The sequence below is a fragment of the Xenopus tropicalis genome, chromosome 1 (genome assembly GCF_000004195.4).
Source record: "Xenopus tropicalis strain Nigerian chromosome 1, UCB_Xtro_10.0, whole genome shotgun sequence".
In the NCBI taxonomy this organism is placed as follows: domain Eukaryota; kingdom Metazoa; phylum Chordata; class Amphibia; order Anura; family Pipidae; genus Xenopus; species Xenopus tropicalis.
The window spans coordinates 139,344,684-139,372,610 of record NC_030677.2 but is presented as its reverse complement, the minus strand read 5'-3'; the positions used below and the strand labels follow the sequence as shown (position 1 = coordinate 139,372,610).

The window sequence follows — 27,927 nt, the reverse complement described above, 5'->3', positions numbered from 1 at the left end:
TCCCCTAGAGTTGGGTCAGTCCCAGAGACTTTCATTAATCTCAATTATATTATAGAGACTGGTTGTGCAGTTGGTGCACATCAGATTATATTAGTACACATCCGATTACAAATGTTATATCTTCCATTTCTCTAATGTAATAGGTAATTGGATGTGCACTAATGTAATATATACATGTGGACGAATCATAGGCTGTAGGGGTGAGTCAGTATCACCTTGGGTGTGTTCTTATTTCGCTGTTTATTAGCTCTACAATAACCAATAACATCGTTGTGACGCGATTAACCCCACACACACACAAATCCAAGCACATTGTAGGCAAGTCCTATTAGTGGCTTGCTGATGGTCACGTGATTTCGGGGAAAAGGAGGAGGCTGATCTTAGAGAGACGAGGAAACTGGTAAGGGCGGGGGGAGTGTTAGCGGAGATATTTGCTGGTGGAATAAACAGGGGAAGAGAAGAGGAAGCGCCCACCACTGACAAGCGAAACTTCTGACTGAAGCAAGGCAGGGAAGTGCAGATATAACTAACACAAGGTATGTGGGTGCAGACTAATGGCTTCCCTGCTGCTAGTTTGTATGCGGAAGAACAAGTTGGTGGGTCTCTATTTGCAATGCCATGTGCTTGAGAATATGCTGTCATTTCATTTTATAAGGACTGCGCTTCTCATTGCACTTTATGCATTCTACCTTAGTAGGTTTGCTGCAAAAATAGGAATTTTTTTAGGCACGGTGCCAATTTATTGCGCCACAGGCTGACAAGGACAGTAGATGTTTCTGGGGACAAATCCACCCTTTTTTTTTAAGAAATAAAGTGTAATACACAAAAGTGAAATTTACAAAACAAATTCCCAACCCCTTTTTCAGATTGATCAATAGTGGATTATGGGAATTGTAGTCCCACCTAATTTTGAAAGGAGAATGTACTCCCATTGTATTGAGTAACTGAAATACTTTATACATAGGGAGGGGAGTATTATGTTTGGAAATTTAAAACTTTATCGATTGATTATTGTGTATATATAAGTGGAAGAAGAGTATACTTTTGCTGGATTAAGAAATGCTTTACATTTGTTGAATATAATGTTTAGCAGTTTAAAACGTAATCAATAGGGCATCATGGTAAATGTAGTCCCAATTATTGAATTCTAAGTAAAGTGTAGTTCCACATTAAAATTGTTTCCACCATCAGTGGTGCGGTTAGGCAAAACAGTTGTATTTTTTGGGGGGGATTTTAACATGCTTATGAACTTTATGGAAAATATTCCAATACATAAAAACAAACTTAGAGGGCTATTTAATATAAGGTGTAAAGTTTCCCACAGTTCTTATCACCTATAGCAACCAATCAGCAGGAAACCTGTTGATTTGTTTAAAAGTAAACATCTTATTGGTTGCTAAGTGTTACTGTGCATAGTATTTTATTACATAAACATATTTAGGGCTGTGACCAATCTCCCTTGTCGCGGGCGACTAATCTCCCCGCAGCGCCATCCCACCGGGTAGAACAGGGGGCCAATACGCCGAACGTGGTCCACCAGTCGATCCCCCATGGATTCCTGGTGGACCGCAATCAAGCCGGGGATGCGGAAGTGCTGCGTGAATGTGTACGTACGCATTCACACCGCACTTCCACATTCCCTAGTCATCGGGACACCCCTGGGCTAGAATGTAAATCGCCGGTGAGATGGCATACCCAGCGCCATGATTTGCCGAACTTTCCTCTTGAGGTGACTATGGCAAACTGCAGTGCCGTGTATGCCATCCCACTGCCGATCTACATTATAGCCGGTGGGATGATTAGGGGAGATTAGTCGCCCGGGTACAGCAACCTATATCAACCTACAAGATGTTTGCTTTCAACAGTTGACCAGCAAATGCTACCTGCTCATAGGCTGATATGGAAACATGCTCCTGGGAAAAATTACAGTGGCAAAACATGGATCAGCCACAGGTGCTGTCTGCCCATAAATGAAACAAACAAGCAGCAACCTTACTACTGTTCTGATCAGTCATGCATAGCATACAAACAATTAGAACAGCAGCAAGTAAAGCATAATTGTTGCTCTTCTTCACTTCCTTGTCTGACCGACATGGTGCATCACAGTCGAACAATGTCCATTGTATATGGATAGCAGCTGACTCGCTGATTGCTGCTGCAAATCTTGATGTATAGTAGCTAGTAGTGATGTGCGGGCTGGCCTGATACCCACGGTTTACCCCTGGGTCAGGCTGACCTTGGCACATCACAGCACCTAACACTGCTGGCTTCCTCTTCTGGCCTGTTAATTTATAGGCACGTGCCCGACACACCCACCCCTTTTGTGAAGTCATTGTGGGCAGGGTCTATAAATTAGAGGGGAGAAGCCGGGTCAGGTATGGTTAGGGTTGGGAGTGGGCAGGTCAGGGTCGAGGGTTTCTCGACCCGCACATCACTAGTAGCTAGGCATCTGGGAACTGAAGTATCATGGGAGAATGGTGGACAAGGCGTGCAAGATCTATTCTATCTATACAGAGGTAGCCTAGCTTGGTAGGGTCTCTGAGGGCAGTAACTAATATGAATCAATCAATTATACCTGTGCTGTATGGGAGTGACAAGTCTGTGCATGAATTTGACTAGAACTAAAAATTCAAACTAGTAAAGAAAACTTTTATGAATGTTACTACCGCTTTCCAGTTGTTGGAAAACTCAGACACAGTCTGAGCCTTACCTGAAGACTGGAAAGCTGCACTTTAAGAAATATGTTCGTATGTGTATGCAGTTAGCATGTCTTTCTTGTTTTTCATGCCTATTTTTTTCAAAACACCATTCCCGAGGCAAGTGTAGAACTTGTTTTCAAACTCTTTGTGGCTTATCTTCCTGGTAGATCTTGTTAGACCAAACATATTTATTGGCTGTAGCTCCTAGATGAAGCTCTTTGCAATACTCGGCAAGTTAAAAGTAGTGCCATTACAACAGGCAACTCTATCACTCTCATAATAACACTCTCGTATAAGGTAATTACATAGTTAATTTGGGTTGAATCAAGTTTAGTCCCTCCAAATGACCTCAGTGTGTATGTATATATTTCACAAACATATATTTCACATTCTTTTACAAGAAATCTCAGTCTTGCTGGTCTTTTTTTTTTTTTTTTGTAGTATTGGAACCATTTACTGTGCATCCGTCAGATTATGTAGCAGTTTGCTACTCTTTGCATGTATATGTATATACACATACATATGCTATACTAAAGTAACTGTAGATCTTAAAGGAACAGTAACACCAAAAAATAAAAGAGCTTTAAAGTAATAAAAATATAATGCACTGTTGCCCTGCACTGGTAAAATTGGTGTGTTTGCTACAGTAACACTACTATAATTTATATAATAAGCTGCTGTGTAGCCATGGGGGCAGCCATTCAAGCTGGAAAAAAGGAGAAAAGGCACAGGTTACATAGCAGATAACAGATAAGTTCTGTAGAATACAATAGTGTTTTATCTGTTATCTGCTATGTGCCTGTGCCTTTTCTCCTTTGAATGGCTGCCCCCATGGCTACACAGCAGATTATTGATATAAATTATAGTAGACTTTCTGAAGTAAACACACAACTTTTACCAGTGCAGGGCAGCAGCACATTATATTTTAGTTAGTTTTATACACTACTTTCATTTTTTGGTGTTACTGTTCTTTTAAGATGCTTTTCTGCTATTGTTTTTATGTTACTGTAAGCTGCGTTTGTGTTTTTCCTTTCTAGTACAGATGGCCACTGGGCGAGCACGTTCTGCACGAAAGCTTAAACCATGGCTGGTGGATCAAATTAATAGTGGAAAATTCTCAGGGCTTGTATGGGATGATGAACAGAAGACCTGCTTCCGAATTCCATGGAAACATGCTGGGAAACAGGACTTTCGACATGATGAGGATGCAGCCATCTTTAAGGTAATATAGAGCATTATATAATATATTGTCACTGCATTATTTTTGTACTAATGATCATAGACTAGGGGCTTATGTACTAAAGAACCTTTTTGTGGAAACCCAGAGGTGTGAGAACATGATATCATATAACACACTGCACTTCTAAATTGCACAGTTCAAAATAGGACCAAAGTGGCACTGGGTTATTTAACTCTCCAGCTGGCCCTGGGCATATGACATACATCATATACAGATTGTTTTGTTTTGACAGTGTTTTACTTACTATGCTTTGCAGCCAGCCTGGGTCCAACCAGTCATTGTTTTATGTACTGTACATTGGCTGCTTTCCTTTCACTCTAACATTTGTGTGGGTGAGCATTTGGGGAACAGTGATCACAACATGGTCTCCTTTGAGATAATGCTGCAGAGACAGCGCTATAAGGGAGTAACTAATACGCTCAATTTTAGACGTGCAGACTTTGCCAGTATAAGGGCATCTCTGCAATGTGTCAACTGGGAAAGGCTTTTCATGGGGTTAGACACAGAAGGAAAATGGAACATCTTTAAAACATTGCTTTGTAGGTATACACAACAGTATATCCCCCTTGTAAGCAAGGAGAGGCATCGCAAAGCAAAACCTTTATGGCTGAATAAAAGTGTTATTGTCGAGGTTGGTAAGAAAAAACGTGCTTTTAGGGCATTCAAGTTAGCTGGGACAGCAGAAACTTTCATCAGGTACAAGGAAGCAAATAAAGCATGCAAAAAAGCTATCAAGCAAGCTAAAATAGAAATGGAAAGGGATATTGCAGCTAGGAGTAAAAAGAATCCTAAATTATTTTTTAATTATGTGAATAGTAAAAAAATGAAGCAAGAAGGGGTGGGAACTTTATTATCACGGGGGGGTAAGTTGGTTGATGAGAACGGGGAAAAAGCTGAAATTTTGAACTCTTATTTTTCATCTGTCTATACATCTGAGGAGCCAGATAATGAAGGCTTCCCTTGTAATATGCCCAGTTCTAGTAATTTAGCTACTGGCGCATGGGTCACTCGGGAGGAAATTCAAAAGAGACTTGAACATGTAAAGGTAAACAAAGGTCCAGGGCCGGATGGGATTCATCCCAGGGTATTAAATGAGCTGAGCGCTGTGATTGCCAAACCTCTTCACTTAATTTTTCAGGATTCATTGAGGTCTGGCATGGTGCCAAGAGACTGGCGGATTGCTAATGTGGTGCCGTTATTTAAAAAGGGATCCCGTTCTCAGCCTGAAAACTATAGGCCTGTTAGTCTGACATCAGTAGTAGGAAAACTTTTGGAAGGGGTAATAAGGGATAGGGTACTTGAATACATTGCAGTTCACAATACTATTAGTTTGTGCCAGCATGGTTTTATGCGTAACAGATCTTGCCAGACTAATTTAGTCGCCTTTTATGAGGAGGTGAGCAGGAACCTCGATGCTGGAATGGCAGTTGATGTCATCTACTTGGACTTTGCTAAAGCGTTTGATACAGTACCTCACAGAAGGTTAATGATCAAATTAAGGAATATTGGCCTAGAACATAATATTTGTAATTGGATAGAGAACTGGCTGAAGGATAGATTACAAAGAGTGGTTGTAAATGGAACATTTTCTAATTGGACCAGTGTGGTTAGTGGAGTACCGCAGGGGTCAGTCCTTGGGCCTTTGCTTTTTAACTTGTTTATTAATGACCTGGAGGTGGGCATAGACAGTACTGTTTCTATTTTTGCTGATGACACTAAATTGTGCAAAACTATAAGTTCCATGCAGGATGCTGCTGCTTTGCAGAGCGATTTGACAAAATTAGATAACTGGGCAGCAAACTGGAAAATGAGGTTCAATGTTGATAAGTGCAAAGTTATGCACTTTGGTAGAAATAATATAAACGCAAACTATCTACTGAATGGTAGTGTGTTGGGGGTTTCCTTAATGGAGAAGGATCTAGGGGTTTTTGTTGATAACAAGTTGTCTAATGCCAGGCAGTGTCATTCTGTGGCTACTAAAGCAAATAAAGTGCTGTCTTGTATAAAAAAGGGCATTGACTCAAGGGATGAGAACATAATTTTGCCCCTTTATAGGTCCCTGGTAAGGCCTCACCTTGAGTATGCAGTGCAGTTTTGGGCTCCAGTCCTTAAGAAGGATATTAATGAGCTGGAGAGAGTGCAGAGACGTGCAACTAAACTGGTTAAGGGGATGGAAGATTTTAACTATGAGGTGAGACTGTCAAGGTTGGGGTTGTTTTCTCTGGAAAAGAGGCGCTTGCGAGGGGACATGATTACTCTGTACAAGTACATTAGAGGGGATTATAGGCAGTTGGGGGATGTTCTTTTTTCCCATAAAAACAATCAGCGCACCAGAGGTCACCCCTTTAGATTAGAGGAAAGGAGCTTCCATTTGAAGCAGCGTAGGTGGTTTTTCACGGTGAGGGCAGTGAGGTTATGGAATGCCCTTCCTAGTGATGTGGTAATGGCAGATTCTGTTAATGCCTTTAAGAGGGGCCTGGATGAGTTCTTGATCAATCAGAATATCCAAGGCTATTGTGATACTAATATCTACAGTTAGTACTAGTGGTTGTATATATAGTGTATGTATGTGAGTGTATAGATTGGTAGGTGTGGGTTAGGTGTGCTGGGTTTACTTGGATGGGTTGAACTTGATGGACACTGGTCTTTTTTCAACCCTATGTAACTATGTAACTATGTAACTATGTTGGATTGTACCTACAGACTGAAATTCAACCTGGGCTGGCAGACCACAATTGTAATGTACAGTAATTAGTTAATTTAAAGGGTTAGTTAAAGAGATGGTCCAACTTTTTAATATGTTATAGAATATTATATTCCTGCCAACTTTTCATTTTTTTCATAGTTATTGAATTATTTGCCTTCCACTTCTCCCTCTTTCGTGCTTTCAAATGGGGGTCACTGAACCCAGCATGTGAAAAATGATTGCTTTGAGAGTTGACAATTTTAGTGTTATTCTATATTTGCATTCCTTATCTTTTTATTCAGGCTCCATTCTCCATTTCAGTCTCTTATATTCTGCTGTAATGCTTTGAAAATTTGGTAATTTAATGCTGAGTGTTTTTGATCTATAGAAAACAGAAATCTCCATAAAACTATACACGTGATACTGGCATGATTGAGACATGAGGCTTTCTGAATCAGTTGAATTTTTGTTTATAAAATAAAATATTTTTCTGGTATAAATTCCTATATAATTTTTTTTTTTTTTTACTAAGTATTTATAGCGCTAAATCCTGTCCCAGAAGTGGAAGTACACAAAAACTTACAGAAAAGCTCAGGTTCTCTTGGAAAAAAAAACAATGGATAGTTTTTCTAGGTAAATTTAAAATTCTCCCCAGAAAATGCCCTTAAATTGAAAGAACACAAAATGTTCAGAAAATGTCTAGTACTTAGTGCAAATGAAATGCAAAATTTTGCTACCGCGGGCGAGTAACCCCTCCAATCGCCGGTGGGATGGCATACGCGGAGGCGCGATTTCACTGAAATCGCGCAAGTTTCCTCTCGAGGCATTTTCGCCGATGGGATGGCATTTTGGGGAGATTAGTCGCCCGCGAACAGGGAGATTTGTCACAGGCAACTAATCTCCCCGTGTGCCAGAGCCCTTACATAAAGAGAAATAAAACGAAGACCAACTCCAGATTGTCACAGATTAATCACTACCTACATTGTACAAAATGTTAACTTTTTTTGTGTTTTTTCAGCAGTTCTTAAAAAAATTTAAATTTAAGCAGCTGTTAAGTTGCCAGTGTCCAGTTTACCATAGCATCCAGCAGTTTCAAAGATAGGCCTAAATCAGTGGTTCTCAACCTTCCTAATGCCGCAACCCTTTGATACATTTCCTCATGTTGTCGTGACCCCCCAACCATAAAACCATCGGAAATATGTGTTTTCCGATGGTCCTAGGCGACCCCTGTGAAAGGGTCGTTCGACCCCCAAAGGGGTCCCGACCCACAGCTTGAGAACCGCTGGCCTAACTAGAAACGTAATTAAAAGTAACAATAATATTACAATTTTAGCCTCCCAGTGCAACAGGTTTTTTGGCTGCTGGGTTCAGTGATATCCCAACAACCATATAAGACTTTTTAATTGATTGTAAGCTGGAAAGAGGTAAAATAATTTAAAAAATAATACAAAAAATAATTGAAAAGCTGCTAAAAACATGACAAATTATCACATACTAACATTTAACTTAAAGGTAAACTAACTACTTAACAGTAGTTGGATACAAAAAGGCTGACCTGTAAAAGCACTACTGTCGGTCCAGGGAATAAATTACTATGAATAGTCTGACTTTACTACTTGATATTCTCTTGCAATACTAGACTGTGCAGGAATGGAACACATTCCCTCCAGCACTCTGCTCTTTTATCTGTGCCACTCATGTCATTGTGTTGGGCCATGATGACCTGACAGCTACAGTATAAAAACCGTTAAATTTTGGTAGCCTTTCAACATTTTGGTTGTCTAAAAGAGCATATGTTTTTGTCCTTGGAAGTGCACCTGCAATATTACATTTATTTATCCTTTCATGATTAATTATTCTTGGTGGTAGTGAAAATTTGTACTCAGCAGTGTTGCAGAGACCAACTACAATTATTCCAAATCTGCTCTTAGCCACTCAGCGAATTAAACCAAATTTAAAAGAGCCAGTCTCAAACAGTATACACTCACCCCTTCACAAAATTGGTCCGGATGCCTTGCTCTGGACCCTTCACTCAGTGAAAAATTTTCACAATTAGTTCTTCTAAAAAAAAAAAAAAATCACATAAATCAGTTTTTCATGGCCACTCACCACACTGATTAAATGGTCTGGGTGCAGCACCCCAGACCCCGTAGCAAGGGGAGACCCATTTCTCCAATGGGTGCACACTCCAAACACAAGTGGAGGAGGTGGTTAAGAAAAAAGATTTATTTCTCATCAATCCTGACGCGTTTTGTGTCTTAATATTCCTATGACTACGTGGACAAGAAATGCACCAGGATTGATGTAAAATAAGGCTTTTTTTCTTGTGTTTGGAGTGCGCACCCGTTAGAGGAAAAGTGTTGCAGAGATACAAGAATATTTTGCACATATTTTTACAACACATTCAGGCTTGCATACAGGCCAAGTAAGGCAACATCATTGGCAACATCATTGCTGATGTTGCCAATAGCAACCAATTAGATTAGATACTAGATTAGATTTAAACGACATATATCCGCCGCTCTAATTCCATTGTTTGACCCCAGGGCCAAACGATCATTTTAGTCCGATATCGTCCCCCGGTAGGTGGGGATATTGGGAGAAGATCTGCCCGCTTGGCAACCTCTCCATATTTCAGGTTTCTTGTTTTATCTTTTTCTTGTTACTAGAAAAAAAAACTTTGTGCACATGTGACCAACATTCCATGTGTTTAATTTAAATTAATCAATACAATATCATAATTAAGAAAGCAGCTGCTGATTTTTGTGTTTATAAACATTTTTTCTCTTTAGAGTTTAGAAATTAGCCCATGTTTACACCTGGATTTAGATTAATGGCACAGAACTGTAATACATTAACTTGATATGTTCTAGTTCAGTGCTGTACAACTGTCGGCCCTCGACCCCCCTCTGTGTGGCCCCCCACCTGTTTGGCTGCTTTGATGGCTTAACTTTGTGTTAGCTTTAAATGGTATCAGTACTGAGATTAACTGGCTCCCTGCATGGTTATCACCTCAGATTCAGGCTGTAATCCCCCTGTATTGTTTAAAAATGTAATCCCCTGTGGTGTTCACACCTTTTAATCTCTGCATTGTTCACCCCCTGCAGTGTTCACACCTCAGGCTCAGGCTGTAATCACCCACTTTGTTCACCTGTTCACACCTCAGACATTGTATGTACTGCCTGGACTATGCTGCCTGTGTATACGCAGCATAGGGTAGGCAGAGTATGGCACATAGGCAGCATAGGGCAGGGAGGGTATGGCACCCACAGGCAGCATAGGGTAGGCAGAGTATGGCGCACACACAGGCAGCATAGGGTAGGGAGGGTATGGCACCCACAGGCAGCATAGGGCAGGGAGGGTATGGCACCCACAGGCAGCATAGGGCAGGGAGGGTATGGCACCCACAGGCAGCATAGGGTAGGCAGAGTATGGCACACACAGGCAGCATAGGGTAGGCAGAGTATGGCACACACAGGCAGCATAGGGTAGGCAGAGTATGGCACACACAGGCAGCATAGGGTAGGCAGAGTATGGCACATAGGCAGCATAGGGCAGGGAGGGTATGGCACCCACAGGCAGCATAGGGTAGGCAGAGTATGGCACACACAGGCAGCATAGGGTAGGCAGAGTATGGCACATAGGCAGCATATGGCAGGGAGGGTATGGCACCCACAGGCAGCATAGGGTAGGCAGAGTATGGCACACACAGGCAGCATAGGGTAGGAAGGGTATGGCACCCACAGGCAGCATAGGGTAGGCAGAGTATGACACACAGGCAGGGTAGGGCAGGCAGAGTGCTGCCTGTGTGTGCCATATTCTGCCTACCCTATGCTGCCTGTGGGAGGTGAACCTGGCAGGGGTTTGTTCTGGGAGTTTGTTAGCAGTTGGAAATAACAATTAAATGGTCCCTAATGTGTGTAATTATGTGCTGGGGGTTGCTGTGCTATCCACAGGGGAGGAGGAGGCATGGATTTAAGGGTGTGTCTTAATATGACATAATATAATTCTTTAACATATGAATGATAGTTGATATCCCTGCAGCGACCATTGTGATAAAATGGGTGTGGTTTGAAGTGGGTGTGGTTTAAAATGGGGGAGTGGCCAAAACTGGCTTCCATTAGCGGCCCTCCACCATGTATGCGAGAGAAATTCCGGCCCTCGGCACCGCAGAAGTTGGACAGCGCTGTTCTAGTTTGTTGAGTGTGATGCTGCAAATAATGTATTTAACCCTGTTGATTAATTGTGTTCTCTTTAGGCCTGGGCTGAGTACAAAAACAGACTCCGCCCAGGTGACAAGCTGGATGCAGCAGCTTGGAAGACTAGACTGCGGTGTGCCTTGAATAAGAGTCCAGAATTCCAGGAGCTTCCAGACAGGTCCCAGCTAGATATATCCGAACCATACAAGGTGTACAGGATTGTTCCTCCTGGGGAACAAAGTGAGTATTAAAGGGATTTTGTCATGCTTTTCAAAGTGTTTAAGGTGTGGTTTTTAGTACAGGTATAGAACCCATTATCCAGAATGCTCGGGACCAAGGATATTCTGGATAAGGGGTCTTTCTGTTATTTGGATCTTCATACATTAAATCTACTAAAAATTTAATAAAACATTAATTAAACCCAATAGTAATATTTTGCCTCCAATAAAGAGTAATTATATCTTAGTTGGGATCAAGTACAAGGTACTATTTTATTATTACAGAGAAAAAGGAAATCAGTTTTAAATATCTACATTATTTCATTAAAATGGAGTCTGTGGGAGACGGGCTTTCTGTATAACGGGTTTCCGGATAACAGATCCCATACCTGTACTATATTACACTGTGTGCATCACAAATAATCTATTCTATCATGCATGATTCTGTGCTTTCCTGTGCATCTTATTCCATTATACATGATTCTCTACTTTCTTAAACAGCCAGTAGAGCACAGCACAGTAATGTCAGGAAACTACTGTCTTACCTTTTTAATCTACTGTATATCTTCCAGTGTTGTACAACTCGGCTTTGCTCCTGTATGCTCAAATCTACCACTAGGTGGGAGCATTTATTGCAATGTAGTTTTCTGAGTTTACCATTATCTATATAATGCAGAAACCTTTGCCAGCCTTTCAGTAACCTGCTTTTTAGAAGGGAAAGAGTGGGGTGTCTCTGAGAGATTTGTCATGGGCGACTAATCTCCCCGTGTGCCAGAGCCCTTAGGCATATCGCAGGATAAGGGGGTCAGGGCCAGAAGCACAACCTTACTTTCAATGACTTATCTATACCTCATATGCAATTGTTCCTTGAAAGTGTTTTGCATATGGGCTTGAAACTCTGCTTGATCTGTGTATTCTGTCCTATTTCAGTCCTGGCTAGTCCTTGATTACAGGGCATTTTTACATGGGGTGGCTCATGTCATGTTACATTTTTGTGCGCCAATCCGTGACTGTGATCTTAATCCCTTTGCACTGTATTTGTTGGAGCTGCTAAGGGGCTCCCTGAAGGTAGTATTTCTTGCGGCATTTTATTTGGCATGCAAGGTGTCAAAACTAAGGGGCCTTTCTTATGTTCTGTCCTATTTGGTACACAGTATGCCTTCCCTCCTCAGGTGATTATTGTTCTGTCTTTGTGCCCAGCTCTAAGAATGTGAAATGACTCCATGATCTGGATGTGGTCCAAGCTCTTTGGAATGTAATTTGTAATTTGTTTTATATGCAGCAATTCTAATGAATAAGAAGGGGCAGGTATTGTTAAGAGCTTTATCGCCCAGGAAACTTCACCCAAGGAAGTTTCCCACTGGGTAATGTGCTCTGTGTATCAGTGCCCTCAGGCCCCAGGACCTAGGCTAAAAAACATTGACATGCAATAAGATAAGCTAATAAGATAATGCTTGATAAAAGTCTGTGGAGTGTTTCCTATCTGCTTCATTCTACTTATGTACTGCAGAATGGCACAGCACTCTGATGCTGAATCTGTGTTCACAAGTGCAGGTTGATTCTGTACTCTATATATAGTTAATGTTTTACATGTTAAATCTATAAAGTGTAGTAACCAGAAATTTGTCAGAATAATAAGTTGACCATATATGTAGCTACTGAATCTTTACAGGAAGTGTATTACTAGACTAGAGAAGGACTATTTTCTTGAGATTGCAGGTGCCTATCCAAGGTAACACTGAACATAATCAAAATTAAAAACCTACTATGTTACAAAAAAAAAGAAGCTTTCCCAAAAACAGCAGTTGTGTCAACCTAGAAATTACTGTGACCAAGCCTTAAATGAAAACTATACCCCCAGAATGAATACCCAACCAACAGATAGATAGTTTATATTATGTTAAGTCACCTATTAGAGAATCTCGCCAAACTGGAATATATATATATATATATATCTGTAAATATTGCCTTTATATATCCTTTCCAGAGATCTCTGCCTCAGAGATCACATGACCATAATAAATAATAATAATGCAGCTCTAACTGTAACAGGAAGAAGTGTGAAAGCAAAAGGCAGAACTTTGTCCATTCATTGGCTGATGTGGCCTAGCATGTACATGTGCCTTGGCTTGTTTGTGTGCACTGTGAATCCTATGATCCCAGGAGGCGTCCCTTAATCGTTAAAACAGCAATTTTCTATTTAGGATTACCCAGTAGCACATACTACTAAAAAAGTATATATTTATGAAAATGGTTTATTTAGATGAAACAGGGTTTTACATATGAGCTTGTTTATGCAATATATTTTTATAGAGACCTACATTGTTTTGGGGGTATAGTTTTCCTTTAAATTTCTCTCTGTCTGTCTCTCTCTCTCTCTCTCTCTCTCTCTCTCTCTCTCTCTCTCTCTCTCTCTTTCTTAATATAAATACTTCAGTAACTCCAGATTCCAGGAGATCTGCACACAAGAGAAAGAGTAATGCGGATGCAGCAGGTAGCTCATCTGATGAAGAAATCACCACCCCTAAAGAGCAACCACAGATAATCAAACTGGTGAGAAAACACCTATATTTTTTTTTTTCAACATATTTTCCATGCATTTTTCTCAGCTTTTAAATTATTTTTTTTTTTTCAGGATCTGCCTCATGTTAATGATGCACAAGTAACCAGTTCAGCATCGCCTGAAGATTCTGGTATTGGAAGTGATACAAGCAACACAGAGACACTTAACACAGCGCAGTACATTACTGAATGTGAGTTGGAAGGCTTTACCCTCAGCCCAGTGTTTTGAATTACTGTTTCACATTTGTGGCAAAGCTTTTATTATTTCACTGTAGTTGAATAAGAAAAATTGTTGCTGCTTTAAGTTGGCCATCCACATTCAGTTTTTATTCTTCCTCGGATGAACATTTGGATATTAAACACGTTTAAATGTCTAAAGCTAACACTAAAACTAACATTCAGGCTGAAATTGTTGGATAAAGACCTAAAAATAACAAATCGGAGGATGTTCTCAACATGAATTAGTTGGCAGACACCAGTCGTACAAAAGTGGCAATGCATTGTAGGTCCCCCAAGGATATCATCAGAAACACAATACATGTGCAGATTTTATCGTTATCAGCACCTGTCCAATCAACATCGTTTGCCATGGTATGAAAATTATTGGGACGATAATTTGGAGCCCACACACGGTCCGAAAATGGTACAAAACTATGTTTCGTAGGATTATATTGGTGCATGTATGGCCAGTTTAAGACTCTGTTGTCTCCAGCACAGATTACAAAATGCCAGAAAATACATTTTCATCAAAGTTAATGAATAGTTACCAGAAAAGCTGTGTAATCGCCTCCTCTGGGCATTTTGCATGATTATGCCAGTAAGCAGTTTTGCCAGTAGTAATTCCCATCAACTTCAATACAAAGGTATTTTTGGTTGTTAAAGGGAAACTGTCATTGTTTTTATGATGTACTTTTTATTTCTAAATTACACTGTTTACATAGCAAATCACTTTACCATTTAAAATTTTATTCTTGAAACAACAAATGTATTTTTTTTAGTAGTAATATTGGTAGTAATACAGGCAGCCATCTCAGTGCATTGTGCCTGAGTCTGAGCTTTCAGAAAGAGCCAACGCTATACCAAGCCACACTTAGATTTCTTACTACTGAGTGCCTGGGGCCTGGCACCCCACAACCAATGCACCTTAGCCATGTACCCTTTCTGCCTACCCCTAATTCCAGCCCTGTGAGAAATATAAGAAAGCATTAGTTTAGGACTGGACTGTGGATTGGGTCAGAAGGTGAAAGACAGAATATACACAGTACAGGGGCATTATAATTTAGTCTAGTGCTGGGCGGTATACCGGTAAAAACCGATCACCGGTGTTTTTTTTGAAACCGATATGCATTTTCTACATACCCCCATACCGGTGTGCTTGAATACTTCCGGGTGCGCACGTGACGTCAGCGCGCACGTGACGTCATCGCGCACGTGACGTCAGCGCGCACACTCTACAAAAGCGCCATCGCATTCAGAGTCGGATACCAATGTGAGCGGTCGGGGGTGGGGGTGCCTGGCAAGTAATTATATTTTATGTGAAGGGGATGGGGGGGTGTTATTTATGTGAAGGGGATGGGGGGGTGTTATTTATGTGAAGGGGATGGGGGGGTTGTGATGGGGTGGGGGGTTATATTTATGTGAAGGGGATGGGGGGCTGTTTGGGGTGGGGGGGGTGTGCGGATGGGGGGTGTTTGGGGTGGGGGGGTGTGTGCGGATGGGGGGTGTTTGGGGTGGGTTGGGGGGGAGTGTGCGGATGGGGGGGTGTTTGGGGTGGGTTGGGGGGGAGTGTGCGGATGGGGGGGTGTTTGGGGTGGGGTGGGGGGGTGTGTGCGGATGGGGGGGTGTTTGGGGTGGGGTGGGGGGGTGTGTGCGGATGGGGGGGTGTTTGGGGTGGGGGGGGTGCGTGCGGATGGGGGGTGTTTGGGGTGGGGTGGGGACGTGCGTGCGGATGGGGGGGTGGGGGGGCTGCGTGCGGATGGGGGGTTGTTTGGGGTGGTGGGGGGGTGTTTGGGGTGGTGGGGGGGGTGCGGGTGGCGGGTGTTTGGGGTGGTCACCTAATCATGCATGGGGAAAAAAAAATACCGTCAAATACCGTGATACCGATATAATTTTGAAAAATACCGTGATATAAATTTTTGGTCATACCGCCCAGCACTAATTTAGTCTACCTATTTCGAGGGTTGGGATATTGTGTTTAACCTATTCCTATACTAACTGTGCCTATACACACCTAACTGTGCCTATACACGCTGCGCAGGCGATTTCGGCAAATCGCCGAAGTTGCCTTGCGAGGCAATTTCGGCGATTTGCCGAAATCGCCTGCGCAGCGTGTGCCATCCCACCGGCGATTTACATTTTCGCCGGTGGGATGGTAGTTCGGGGAGATTAGTCACCCGTAACAAGGGAGATTTGTCGCGGGCGACTAATCTCCCCGTGTGCCAGAGCCCTTAAGCTGGGAAAAAGGAGAAAAGCTACAGGTTACATAACAGATAAGACACCATTGTATTCTACGGAGTTTATCTGTTAGCTGCTATAAAACCTGTGCCTTTTCTTCTTTTCAATGGCTTGCCCCATGGCTACACAGCAGAGTAATTATATAAACTCAAGTAGTGTTTCTGAAATAAACACACAACATTTACCACTGCAGGGCAGCAGTACATTATAATTTAATTTCTTTCATATATTTTCATTTTTAGATGTTACTGTTCCTAAATTTCTCAAAATATTGTCATATTTTGAATTGGTTTTCTTTAATATTTATTTTTTGTATAAAGGCTGTGAATGTTGTGCATTGTAAAACCGTTTTTAGCATGAAGCCAATGTTCATATTAGGGATGCACCGAACCAAGTAATTCGATTTTCGGCCACATTCTTGGGTATGGATTTGGCCAAATCTCGAACAGAACCTGAAAATTGAAGTTTCCTAAGATGCAGGTGCAATCTCTGGTCCTCTTGTGGGTGGCAAATTATTTCTAATACATAGGGTTTGGATTTGGTTAGGCCAGGCTCTTGGATTTGGGCAAATCCTGCTAAAAATGGCTTGGATTCAGAGAATCCTAAACTGAATCCAGGATTCGGCACATCCCTAGTTCATATGTGAAGATTGGTCAGATAACCAACAATAAATCTATATAATCAGATTTACAAAAACGCAGAATTGTGGTCACTTTATTTGAGGGACTGTTCAAGCAGTCTGTAATTTATATATATTTTATTTTGCAGCTGTCACTCCTTTACAGATGACACACACAGGTAAGAGCTGCTAAACATCGTTTTAAAAAGTAAAATTGTTTATTGCTTTTTCCATTTTACAGAATGTACTATAAGCATTTGCTCATCTGATTTGTTAGATAACTGCTACTAACACGTAGCACAGGAAGTTGTTCCACTCAACTATCTGTAATTCGGAACTTTCTGGCAAACCGGTTTCTGTATAACAGGTCCCATACCCTGTGTGCTGAAATGTAATCAGCACGTCATCTGTAAATATGTAGGAAGAATAAAGCAGGTTAATGTTGAATAGATATTGCTATAATTGCCAATCTTCCTATGTGGTATATGTTATCCAGTGTACCTGTAAATTAAAATATGTGCAGAAAACAATTAGAAGGTTAACTTTAAGAAAAGGAGAACATAGTGGTGTAATAAAGAAAGTTAAGTCAATACTGGAAACAGGGAAACAGCTACCAAATCTATATTAACATTATGCATATTGACACTAGTAGTAGCTTTGATAACAGGGATTGATTTTTAATCTATGTATAGTGTACCCTTTATGGGTTGAATGATTTCATTGAATTGGTACCCTTTTATCATCTGTTTTAAAGGTAATGTGAGTCTTTTCAGTATGAAGGTGTGGCAAATGAGGGTTTGAGTCAAAACAGAAAGTAATTGTAAGTGTTGTGTTTAAGGGTAAGGATGTGTGCAGCCGAAACTTACAAGAACATTCATGCCTTATGACGTTTTGATATATCCCTGAAATATTGGACAAGCAATGTTGCCCCTAAAGAGCTACAGAAACTGCTCTTAATACACTAAGCAGTAAAGGCACTAGCATGGGGTTACCAGATCACTTTAAAATTCAGGGACACCTCTAGAAAATCCAGCCAGCAAGGCTTAACTGATTGCAGTTTCATTAAATGCTTACAACCTGTATTTATTAGACGTGTCTCTAAATTTTAAAGTGATCTGGTCTGGAGCTAAATTCTGTATTTGAAACAACACTAGCCACCATTTTGAAAACTGGTTTGAAGCCATATACTTTGTTTCTATGCAATTAGAGACAACAGAGGTGGTGAGAACACAGCAAGGAAGTCTGGCATCATAAGTTTGTAAGTCTTAGTTCTGAGTATGTACAGGATAGCTGAGAGCTGTCTGGTGTGGGTTGCAAGCTGGGTAGTGCAAGGGGACACCCCAATAAGTGATATACCACCAGTGTGAAATTTTAAACTCTGGTATCAAGTCCCTGATTGCTCCCAACTGGGTATTATCCCTATTAGGCTTATGCCGCACTGGCATATTCTCGACAAGCTGAAAAACACTTGCCAAGAATACGCCCGCTACTGTAAATTCAGCCTACCTTGTGCGTGCACCCAAATGAATGAAATATGCTCGGGTGCAGTCACATGTAGCCGATATCCGCCAAAAAAAACGAGACTTCATATTTTCGGCAGATATCTACATGTGCCTGCACCCGTATTCCATTCATTCGGGGGCAAGCACAGGTAGGGGCATTTTTGAGCCGAAAATACGCTCCATACACTATGGGGCTGATTTACTAACCCACGAATCCGACCCGAATTGGAAAAGTTCCGACTTGAAAACGAACATTTTGCGACTTTTTCGTATGTTTTGCGATTTTTTCGGATTCTTTACGAATTTTTCGTTACCAATACGATTTTTGCGTAAAAACGCGAGTTTTTCGTATCCATTACGAAAGTTGCGTAAAAAGTTGCGCATTTTTCGTAGCGTTAAAACTTACGCGAAAAGTTGCGCATTTTTCGCGTAAGTTTTAACGCTACGAAAAATGCGCAACTTTTTACGCAACTTTCGTAATGGATACGAAAACTCGCGTTTTTACGCAAAAATCGTATTGGTAACGAAAAATTCGTAAAGAATCCGAAAAAATCGCAAAACATACGAAAAAATCGCAAAATACCGATCATTACGAAAAAAACGCAATCGGACTCCATTCAACCCGTTCGTGGGTAAGTAAATCAGCCCCTATATGTGGCATTAGTCTTAAGACACAATACAACACTGTGCTCTAATAAGTACTTCAAATACCAGCTGAGAAAAGGAAACATTTTAATCTGCAACATCTGCCGTATAAATTAACTATTTTTTAACATGTTTTATGGCCTATCTGTAACTTTTTTTAGGTTCTACTGTTTATTTACTGTGTATTTATTGCTAATGTACAGTGCGTAGGCTGGCCAGCCGCTGTTTGCCTACTTCACTTAAGATGGGTACAAAACAGCATTCTGTGTGACCATGGCTATAAGTGATTTTGCTTTTTTTTTTTTATTATTATTTTTTTGCAGATCTAATTTCTTCACCTGTTCAGAGTTTAGAGATCTCAGACATAGGTAAATTGTCCTTTAAAATGTACATCGGACCTTGCACATATTTTGTACTAACCCACCCTCTAAATCTTTAAACAACTGTTTCATTCTCAGTGCACACTGACTGATCAGAAGTCAACTTACCATAAATGTTTTCTATATCCTTATGTTTTTAACTGTTCCCTTACTCTTTAGATTTTAAGCTCTTGTGAGCAGTGACCTTAATTTTTCTCACATTTTTTTTTCTTCCCTACTGCAATAACATCTTCCCTATCTTCCTATCAATATACTGTATAGATTAACTGATTTTTACACTTCATTTCCCTCTATACTACAAGTTTACATACACAATAACTGAGAACTGTAATGATGGATGGAAGCCTGTCATCTGTATCCAAATAAATGTCCCTCTCGGGCACTTTACTCTCTTTTTTTTTTTTTTCTTTCTATCTGATGTACGTGGGATGTAGTATATCGTAAATGGGGGGTGGGAGTTGTGTATCTGTTTGTGCTTATTTGCATTTGTTTATGTATTTAATATATTTTGCAGTGCTGTTTAATGACATATATTTCCTAGTGTGATTATTCATCTTTATCCTTTTTTTTTTTTAAGATATGCAGATTACTGTATTGTACAGTGGTGTGGAAGTTTCACAGAGTCTTGTCCGAAGTGGGGAGTGCAAGTTGTCAGCTGGGGCTCCCTTAATGAGATCGGGTTCAACAATGGAACATGTAACTCTCCCAGCACCAGATGAACGTCTGGACCGTGAAACACGCAAAAGGACACAAGATTTGTTAACATTCCTACAATCTGGGGTCATGTTGGCCAGTAATAGGGATGGCATATTTGTGCAACGTCAGAGATCCTGCTCAGGCCGTGTGTTTTGGGCTGGGCCATGTGCAAATCCTGGACAAACTAATAAACTGGAAAGAGACATGCACGTCAAACTGTTTGACACTTTGAGATTTTTTAAAGGTATGTGGAGCATGTCTCTTAAGCATTGAGCATATGCAGAAAAGCTGATATGTGATCAATGGAGCAGTAGATATGTGGAAAGTGAAGATACATTTTTTTGGTGTCTTGCAGTTCAGGGACGCAAGCATGTAGTCTGTTTTTCGTTAATGACTCCTCCACTTACACGGGAGTAGGAGAAACAATAGGTTACCTGAAAGCAGTTCTAATGCATAGTGCTCTCTCTGAAAGCTCAGACTCAGCCACAATGCACTGAGATGGCATCCTACTCAACAATATTACATTTGTTGGTATAAAAATTTTAAATGGTGGAGTAAATTATTTTATATGTACAGTATAATACATATAAGTATAATTTAAAAATAAAAAGTACACCATAAAAATCATGACAGAATCCATGCAATCAGCCAAGAACATGTGAAACTGTACTTTTAAAAAATGGTCATGTAGAGACACCCACCTGGTTCAGATGATAGGAACAATGATCAGCTATATTAAATGTGCTTTTTTGGTATGTTGGGATTTATCATGTAGAAGTATTTTGTTTACTGCTATAGTGCACCATGAGGAATATACAAGCAAAATTAGTGCTACACAGCAGGAGTTTCCATTATGATTTAAATAGATATATGGAATTATTGTAAAGCATATTTGCTGCATTTCTTTTTTTCCAATGTCCCTTTTAGATCTGGAGCAATACAAAACAGAAGGTGGAATGCCCCCCAGTTATGAAGTTACCTTATGCTTTGGGGAGGAAATCTCAGAGCATGAGTCTCTTACTAACAAACTAATTGTAGCACAGGTGAGAATTTAAACTGTATATTTACATTTTATTCCATTTGTTTAGTATATGTGTTGATGCAAGAAATGTAACTTCATTCTTTTATTACTTTCTAAAACGTACATGCTAAACTTTGTTTTTTTGGATGTTTCAGAACTACAGCTGTAGGCAGTATTGGCCTTCTACCTTCTCCCTCAGGCTTAAAGGGGACTCTCTACTCCAAAAAAGTGGATTTGGTGCATCGAATCCACTTTTTTGGATTCGGCCGAATACCAAACCAGATCCTAATTAGCATATGGTAATTAGGTTTGGGGGAAAAAATTAAATTTCCTTGTTTACGTGAAAAAAGTCCATGTGATTTTTCAGTTCAACCAGGACCCGTGGACTTGGCTGAATTCGAATCCTGCCGAAAAAGACTGAATCTTGGCCGAATCCTCAATTCAGTGCACCCCTAATATAAATTATATAAATTGTGTTTCCCTCAGTCTTGGAAGTCACAATCACATCAAGCAGGCATGTTCCATTTAGTGATCACTGGTACTAAGAGAGCTTTGCATCATCCTAAAATCTTGCTACACAATTATAGGCCATTAGTAGAGAGGGGGAATAAGAGGAAAGCAGGGACATCTAGGAAGTGCAGAGTTGAAAGTGAAAGTAATTGCCTGCCCCGCTTCTATGCCTGAGGCAGGGAAGGCAAAATATGATTGACAGCTGAGATTTCTAAATAAAATAAAGTTTATAACAGGTATGGATGTTTTTTTTAAAAAAAAAATAGAATTTGGGTTTCATATTTATTTTAAAAATGACTTTAATTATACAGCTTTTTATGTGTGGTAGATAGGTCCCCTTTAACCAACTTGTCTGATAGATTACTGACAATGCTCAGATGCTGTTTCAGAGCAAACTTGTTAATTTAAAACTTTGTTTAATTAATACATTTGCCTTGTCTCAGACAATATAAAAGTACACCATCCCACTTGCTGATCTGTTTTAGACTAAAACATGACACCCAACTTATGATCACTTAATCACTCAATTTATTTTAATGTATGCATATAAATAGATATACATACATGTGCCTTTTTGATGTTTAAACTGTAAGAATCTTAAGATATCTCAAAAAACAAATTCTACCTTAGTGTTGTGATGGCTGTGTTCTGAACACTAACATTGAATGATGGTAGATACAGCGAGGAACATAAATATTTGAACACCCTGCAATTTTGCAAGTTCTCCCACTTAGAAATCATGGCGGGGTCTGAAATTCACATTGTAGGTGCATTCCCACTGTGAGAGACAGCATTTAAAAAAAAAATTCAGGAAATCACATTGTATGATTTTTAAAGAATGTATTTGTATTCCACTGCTGCACATAAGTATTTGAACACCTGAGAAAATCAGTGTTAATATTTGGTACAGAAGCCTTTGTTTGCAATTGCAGAGGTTAAATGTTTCCTGTAGTTCTTGACCAGGTTTGCACACACTGCAACAGGGATTTTGGCCCACTCCTCCACACAGATCTCCTCTAAATCTGTCAGGTTTCGTGGCTGTCGCTGAGCAACACAGAGTTTCAGCTCCCTCCAAAGATTTTCTATTGGATTTAGGTCTGGAGACTGTGGCTAGGCCACTCCAGAACCTTGATATGCCTCTTACGGAGCCACTCCTTGGTTATCCTGGCTGTGTGCTTCGGGTCATTGTCATGTTGGAAGACCCAGCCACGACCCATCTTCAATGCTCTGACTGAGGGAAGGAGGTTGTTGCTCAAAATCTCACAATACATGGCCCCATTCACCCTCTCCTTAATACAGTGCAGTAGTCCTGTCTCCTTCACAGAAAGGCACCCCCAAAGCATGATGTTACCACCCCCATGCTTCACAGTAGGGATGGTGTTTTTGGGATGCAACTCATCCTTATTTTTCCTCCAAACACGGTGAGTGAAGTTTAGACCAAAAAGTTCTACTTTGGTCTCATCTGACTACATGACTTTCTCCCATGCCTCCTCTGGATCATCTAGATGGTCATTGGCAAAATTCAGACAGACCTGGACATGTGATGACTTGAGCAGGGGAACCTTTCCGTGCAATGCATGATTTGAAACCATGGCAGCTTAGTGTTCTACTGACAGTGACCTTTAAAACTGTGGTCCCAGCTCTCTTCATGTCATTGACCAGCATCTCCCTTGTAGTTCTGGGCTGATTCCTCACCTTTCTTATCATCAGTGATACCCCACGAGGTGAGATCTTGCATGGAGCCCCAGTCCTAGGGAGACTGACAGTCGTCTTTAGCCTCTTCCATTTTCTAACAATTGCTCCAACAGTTTTCACCAAGCTGCTTGGCAATTGCCCTGTGCCCTTTCCAGCCTTGTGGAGGTCCACAATTGTGTCTCTGGTGTCTTTTGGCAGCTCTTTGGTTTTGCCCATGGTAGTAGTTGGAGTCTGACTGACTGTGGGGTGGACAGGTGTCTTTAAAGAGCTCAGACAGGTGCTATTAATTTAGATTAATGAGTGGAGTAGAGGTGCACTCTACTCCAGGCAGAATAACAGGTATTTGAGAACCAGAATTCTTGCTGATTGCCAGGTGTTCAAATACTTATGTGCAGCAGTGCAACACAAATACATTATTTAAAAATCATACAATGTGATTTCCTGAATTTTTTGTTTAAATGCTGTCTCTCACAGTGGGAATGCACCTACAATGTGAATTTCAGACCCCGCCATGATTTCTAAGTGGGAGAACTTGCAAAATTGCAGGGTGTTCAAATACTTATGTTCCTCACTGTATATTTAAAAAACACAATGTTTTTGTATGATGTCATATTGCTTGTCTTGGTCTTGTTATTCTTTCCAGACTATAAAAGAACAATATTATTTTATGACCTATAGATCATGTTGTAGACTGCTATACTATAAATATGCTATATGCATGGCACACAGCATATTCAAAGCTTATAAACCCATGTTGTTCCCCCCCACCCCTTTAATTTTTAATATGTTATGGAATGTCCTATTCAACTTTGCAATTGGTCTTCATTACTTTTTTTTTTATTCATGTTGTTGTCATGTCAAGGCCAAGTAAGAACAAAAATAAAACATGTTGACCAGTAGCACAGAAACAAGCCAACTTACTGATAATAGGGAGACAAAAAGTCTAGGTAATTTTGTAGACAACTAAACTTGTACAGAATATGTTATACCCTTTTTCTTTTTGATTATAAACCACTGCCTTCTCTGCCTCCTGTATGACAGCATTTTAATGTAATCTGTATGTTTATATATGAACACTTCTGTTGTACAGGACTGAGAAAAACATTAGTACTTTGAAATGCTTCTGTTTATTGAAAAACCTGGGCTACATTGGTTGCTCTGGTACGTGCATAGAAGGGTATTAAGTAAGGACTTTTTTTTGTCATTGTTAATCATAAAAAATAAGGTGAAGGGTGCAAAGCTTCAGAGTGCCACAGTGGCACCAGACCCTAATGATACTGGCCAGTTACCGTATTTATATCAGAGAGAAAAGTATAAAGTATCTTCTAAGAAAGAAAGCACAAGGTGTCTACCACCCACATTCAATAATCAAAACAAAAGATAAAATATTTTTGTGCTTAATCTTAATATTTAATACTTAGCTTTTAATTCCAATAATGTTTTTAAAGTATAATGAATTAAAAGCTAAGTATTAAATATTAAGATTAAGCGCAAAAATATTTTTTCTTTTGTTTTGACAGTTATTGTATTTACCTGTAAAAAATTGGATTGCTTGTATCAAGTCCCAATAAATGGTTATTTTTTGGTCTTGTTTTTCAGATAGAACAAGTTATGGCTTCTGAGTTGATTCGTGAATCATCTCAAAATGCTCAAAATATCCAGCCCATAAATCCTCTGCTGCAGGACCCACCTGCTCCTTACCTGAGCCCTTTACTTCCGTTGAACACCCGAAGTAACTAAGCTGCCTTGCATGTGCATATATAACATATACTGCTAGTAATCAAGAGAATAATCACATGATGCTTCTCCAGTTTCCACATGTGTGTATATATATATATATATATATATATATATATATATATAGATATATATATATATATATATATATAGATATATATATATATATATATATATAGATAGCACTACTACATATATTGTGGATTATGTGAAACTCTACTACAGCAAAATCCTTTTATGATGACCACTACTTTTTTCAAGCAAATGGCATACTGGATTTTCCCAGAATCTATTAAATTCTGAAGAAAGACACCGCAAAACATAAATAATCCTGTAAATCCTTGAGTAAGTGTCAGCGATGAGATACACATATAACCCAAGCTATTTGGATCCTCCTAGCAACTTGTTCATGGGAAACATACATCTACAGTAACTGGAGACAGCAGTAAACAACTTTCCATCAGACCATGCCAGTCCCAGCAGGCAGCCATTACAATTTGGGTTTCCTGCTGTCAACTTTCCATAGCAGGTCAACAGAAAGAGCAGTCACTTTGCTCCACACTGGATTACATAGTTCTCAGATATTATTTCTTACAAGCAGCTCAGAATTTAGAGGTTTCTGACTAGAAATGTTTCTGTTCATATTTTGATATAATTTAGTTTAGGGGATTGTCCATTCTAAACCAAAACCAACTGTGTTTGCAGCCCAGTTGCGTATAGCAGATTTCCTTTTACACTAAAATAGAGCAGCACGTTTTCTAGATGGGAATAGTAAATACATATAATTAAATACATGTACTTTGCCGACTAAGGGGATATTAGCATTTGGAAAAATACATATTTAATCTTATTGTGCTGTAAATATGTGTAGGGGAAGTGTCACATAGTTTAAAGAAGGCCACAGCAATTATTAGTAGCTTGGGGTGGGGAGCTGTGCCAAATTGCCTGATTTTGAACCCTAATTGCTTTAAAGTGCTTGTTAGGCAACTGCCACTTGGAAACACACAGACATGCAATCAATAAAGTCACAGGAGTTGATTTGCTAACATAGGTGACAAACTGCACCAGTGCAGTAACTAATCAAAATTCTGATTGGTTGCTCTGGGTAACTGCACTAGTCCACTTTTTACTTATTAAGGTATTTGTAAAAACTGATCTGTTAAAAATCAAGTACAGCTTGGGTGCATAAATATAACAATCAGTTCCCCTTGCAGTTCTTAAGAGGGTGGGACCAACACCATTAATATCTTGCAGATGTTCCATACGTAATGTTGTGTATGTAAATTAAATGTCATTTCCAGTAATCTATGTACCATATTCAGGCTGTCAGCAAATGTCTCAGGTACTTTAATGACATGTATAGTTTTCCCCATATGTGGCCAGTTTGAATCCTACTGAATTAATGTGTAGCCTAGCCTACACTGGACCTTTCTAGATAAAGTACCATTTAACGCTTAACTAGTGGCTAACATGTTTACAGCGTCTACAGCATTATGCTTTTGTAAGCAAAACTAAAGAGATTTATAAGCTCCTGCATTTTTCAGTTAATTTTGTACTGATCTTCTGAACCTTTATCAAACCTGATTCTCTTCGCTCGCTGGTATGATATAATTTTAGCATTAAGCTCAATTGCTTCCTATTTTGTTTGAAATTTCTGATGGTTTGTTTAAACACATATTTCTGTGGAAATACAGTTAATGTATCCCATTAAGCAGGCATGTCAAATTCCAGTGACCAAATTCCAGGCCAAATGAGGTTAATGAAACCTCAATAAGGGCTTATTTCTTAGTGGTTCTTTATGCATACTGTAGAAGCATACAGCAGTGTTGATAAGGGGTTTACACAACTTTCCAGAGTTTATTTATTAATAACATTGACAAAGTGCATATCTCTACATTTCTATTTTAACAGTTCCTCTTGTTATTATAGTGGCAACACATTTTACAACGATTGTACGTCATACCCTGCCCTAGTGGAGCTTACAGCGTGAAGTCTCTATCAGGAGCCAGTTAAACTTCCTGCATGTTTTTGGAGTGTGGGATAAAACCAGAGTACCCAGAGGAAATCTATAATGGCAAATCAGGGCAGTGGTAGTGTCTCCACAATGTAGGAGAGCGAGATATAGCACCCAAAACACCAGTTTGACATGCCTGTTTTAAAGTCATGCCAAAATTTAGCTTTTTGGGGGGGAAATGAGGCAAGGTGTTCTTTCCTTTTTCCACCTAAAGTTTAGTTCTACGCCAATCATGCTGTTTATAAACACCAATTAAATCTTTGTGTTAGGATCTGCTTATTCTTACCCCATATCAAGATGAAAATTATTTTTTGGGAATTAGTACCCTTGTTAAGAGCAACCGTGAGATAAAAATCTAAGTTTTGAGATGTTGGTAAAATAATAGCAACCTGTGCTATTATAGAAAGTGCAAATGCTTTATTTTCATGTTGCATTTTCTTATATGTGTCACTGAACTTCTTCAGTAGTACCCCCAGTTTCTTTGATGGCTGTTTTTGGTAGGTTACGGTAGGGATGCTCTTAATTAAGAATTAAGTCTGAATTTTAGCACTTTTTACAGGGTTCCCGATTTGTCTAAATACTTGCGTTTTGGCTAAATGCTTAGTCAAAATGAGAGTTTAGATTCAATTGTATCTGGCCAATTCTTTCGTAGAGGATTCAGTATTTTGCAAAATCTCAATATATTAAATTTAGTGGATCCCCAATTTTCAGTAGCATTAAATATAAATTGTGAAGGCGCAAACACTTTATTTCTAAAAATGTAACTAGTTTATAGTATATTGAATTATATTTCATATATGTACCATGTATCTGTATGTGATTTTAAAAAGAAGTAAATTTCAATATTCTTCTGTTACCATGTCTTTTGTTCTTATTAAATAACTGCATGCTGCATTTGGCAGTTTTCTATAGACACTAAGGAAAATGATGGGCTGCATTTACTGACAAGTTCACTTTTGGTAGAATACATAAAGAAGCCACACAAAGGAACAAAGAACAAAATGCATGTGTGTGTATGAGCCCTAAGGGTAAAGACACTTGGAGCTACTA

At 39.7% G+C, this 27,927-nt stretch overlaps 1 protein-coding gene across 3 annotated transcripts; it reads left to right on the top strand.

Moving 5' to 3' along the window:
* Positions 1–338: 338 nt before the first annotated feature.
* Positions 339–27,733, top strand: irf9 (interferon regulatory factor 9). Of its 3 annotated transcripts, none has more exons than XM_002939025.5 (10): positions 339–536; positions 3,742–3,921; positions 10,884–11,064; positions 13,480–13,595; positions 13,678–13,795; positions 16,827–16,856; positions 19,148–19,192; positions 19,782–20,144; positions 20,828–20,943; positions 24,726–27,733. In XM_002939025.5, the coding sequence occupies exons 2-10, from the start codon at positions 3,742–3,744 to the stop codon at positions 24,864–24,866; spliced, it is 1,290 nt and encodes a 429-aa protein (XP_002939071.3). In that variant the 5' UTR covers positions 339–536; the 3' UTR covers positions 24,867–27,733. The 3 variants fall into 3 exon arrangements, with proteins under 3 accessions (XP_002939071.3, XP_012826912.2, XP_012826906.2); XM_012971458.3 differs by having other exon boundaries at positions 3,737–3,921; positions 13,489–13,595; XM_012971452.3 differs by having other exon boundaries at positions 340–536; positions 3,737–3,921.
* The last annotated feature ends 194 nt before the right edge of the window (positions 27,734–27,927 follow it).